This window comes from Trachymyrmex cornetzi, unplaced genomic scaffold (assembly GCF_001594075.2).
Source record: "Trachymyrmex cornetzi isolate Tcor2-1 unplaced genomic scaffold, Tcor1.1 scaffold166, whole genome shotgun sequence".
Lineage (NCBI taxonomy): Eukaryota > Metazoa > Arthropoda > Insecta > Hymenoptera > Formicidae > Trachymyrmex > Trachymyrmex cornetzi.
In genome coordinates this window covers 816,194-818,540 of record NW_017296266.1, presented here as the reverse complement: position 1 = coordinate 818,540, position 2,347 = coordinate 816,194, and the positions used below count along the sequence as shown (strand labels likewise).

The 2,347-nt window shown below is 30.9% G+C and overlaps 1 protein-coding gene across 1 annotated transcript in view; it reads right to left on the bottom strand.

The window, feature by feature from the left end:
• Nucleotides 1-254: 254 nt before the first annotated feature.
• LOC108759038 (chorion peroxidase) overlaps nucleotides 255-2,347 on the bottom strand; it is a 4,082-nt gene continuing 1,989 nt past the window's right edge. Inside the window, exons 2-5 of the mRNA XM_018504293.1 lie at nucleotides 1,366-1,607; nucleotides 933-1,065; nucleotides 435-562; nucleotides 255-368 (exon numbers count right to left, since the gene is read on the bottom strand). Of these exons, the coding sequence (XP_018359795.1) occupies nucleotides 255-368; nucleotides 435-562; nucleotides 933-1,065; nucleotides 1,366-1,569 (579 nt within the window). The 5' untranslated portion in view covers nucleotides 1,570-1,607. The remainder of the gene's footprint in view (nucleotides 369-434; nucleotides 563-932; nucleotides 1,066-1,365; nucleotides 1,608-2,347) is intronic.

The following is a 2,347-nucleotide window of genomic DNA, read 5'->3' as shown; positions in this document are numbered from 1 at the left end:
ATTACTGAATAATTTATTTTTGGTAATGTATTTGAACTTTCTGATTTGTGACAGAAAATTAGTTATATATTTCGATGACTTTTCTGTGATTTTATTATCATTCAACTTTACTTCTGTTCAATCTTCCGTTCCATTTATTTGTGCTTATAGTATACGCTGACTATACAGAAGATTATTATTGTGGTATACAGATACCGCTCTTAACTACAGTTAGTTAAACAAGTTTATTAATACAAGTACGGCTTAACAATAATTCACCTAAACTCCATATAACTTGGAATACCAAACTCGCGGCCGCGTTGCATGTTAAAGGATACCAAATCCAGTCCGAATTTTGCTCCAACTTTTTTGAAGAGATGATTTGTCACCTGTAAAGAATAAACCGTATAGTACGGCATAATTTTATAATTTGTTTATGTTAATCATTGTTTTACTTCTTGCGTTATAGAATCATCCATAGCTTGAGCAACTTGGTTCATCAAGCCCATTAAATATTCATCGAATACACCAGCCCGGTACAAGTCATAAGGGCGTCTTATCAAATCTGAGAGTCTCTTTGAAGCTATAAAGATAAATATAGATAATTTGAAATCATATTTGAAGGAAAAAAAATTAAATATTCTAACGAAAAATTGATGAGAGAGAGAGAGAGAGAGGCCACCTTATTATCCATAATATTAAATATTTTAATGAGCAAATTTTAAAATAAATTTCAGAATTTATTTAAAGTGAAATTTTATTATTTATACATATTATGAATTAAAAATTTATCTGTTTAGAGAAGAGAAGTTTCTATTTAGCCTACAAGATTAAAAAAAATGATTTAAAAAAATTATTAAAGAATATATATAATCAAGAGAAACGATTTCTAATATGGCTTGTTAGTGTAATATAATCTTGTTATATGCGATTAGTATATATTGTCGCCTTACCAATAAATTTATGAGCTTTACTCCATCGTTCTACAGCCGTGGGCAATAGTGAGTGACCGAATCTAAAGGCAGCAGCAGCGAAAGCGTCTATTACGCCTGGATTTATGCTTTGATCGTATCCATCCCAGTATTTCTATGGAAAATTGATATCTTAATGTCAACGCGGTTATTATTGTTATTACTGTTAAAAGCTGTTCAACGAACGGCAAAAAATAAACGAAAAATGTATATCATTAAATCTTAATTATTATAATAACGTACATACATACATAGTCATTAAACATTGTTATTTCTGCATTTAAAAAATGAATTACTTTATTAACGATGTTTTGAAGTTATCTTTATTTATAACAAATTATGTCTTTGTAATTTGTGCATAAATATTCATAAATTTTGTTTCAATTTGTTTCAGAGTGTCGTCAGTTCAACTTACTTCCTTCTCGAGGAGAAGTCCGAATTTCTCCATGACATCTTTGCCGAGTAATATGGGGAGGAACTCGTTATAAGTGATGTGTTGGATTTCCGCGATGACGATGCGCCTAGCTTCCTGAAAGAGAATCTCATCGTCCCAGTGCGGATTTATGACGGCCAATGCTTTAGCAATCCGGTTATGCTCTCGCGCCATTAAAGTGTGCATGCAGGTAAGTACCAACTGTTCGTTTACACGAATCTCACCTATAAGTAACAGAATTGATACAATACAGTTATGAAATATTAAAAGGATGATTAATTTTCGAAATTGAGAATGGTAGACGCGATGCTTTCATAAAAAGAATCGAATAATTCTATACTTCCCAAGATACTTTAATCAGCTTAAGAGATTTATTAAAGTACATAGACTCAATACATGATAATTCATTGAATCGTGTAACGCAAAACGAAGACTACGATACATCAATATAAGCCAGATAAAGGCTTTTATTGTTAAATAATTAAATTTAAACACAAAAAGAGTAATCTTTGTAATATATCCTGATGTTCAAAATATTAGAAGTGCAATATTACAAAATAAATAGGCAACTAAGAGCTAGTACACAGTTGTTCTAGATGTACAATACAATTGTTCTTTATTCTATAACAATACATATATTACCGACGTTTCGGCTGCTTTTTTCAGCCATTTTTATGCTATAACTTCCGTTTAATAATCTAAAACGTTACTGAGACACGAACGAAGACACATGTCCAATCGACAAATTTTACATAATTTGCATTCTTAATTGTGTTTATTGGAATGGAGGTACAAGCTATTAGTACAACTGATCTTACAAATCTTGACTTGATAAGAAGAGCCATTCACAGGAACAAATGAGGAATTGCTATGAGTTGACTAATTGCACCTGCATTCTGAACTATTACATTCAAATGTTGGATTATTAAACGGAAGTTATACCATGAAGATGGCTGAAAAAAAA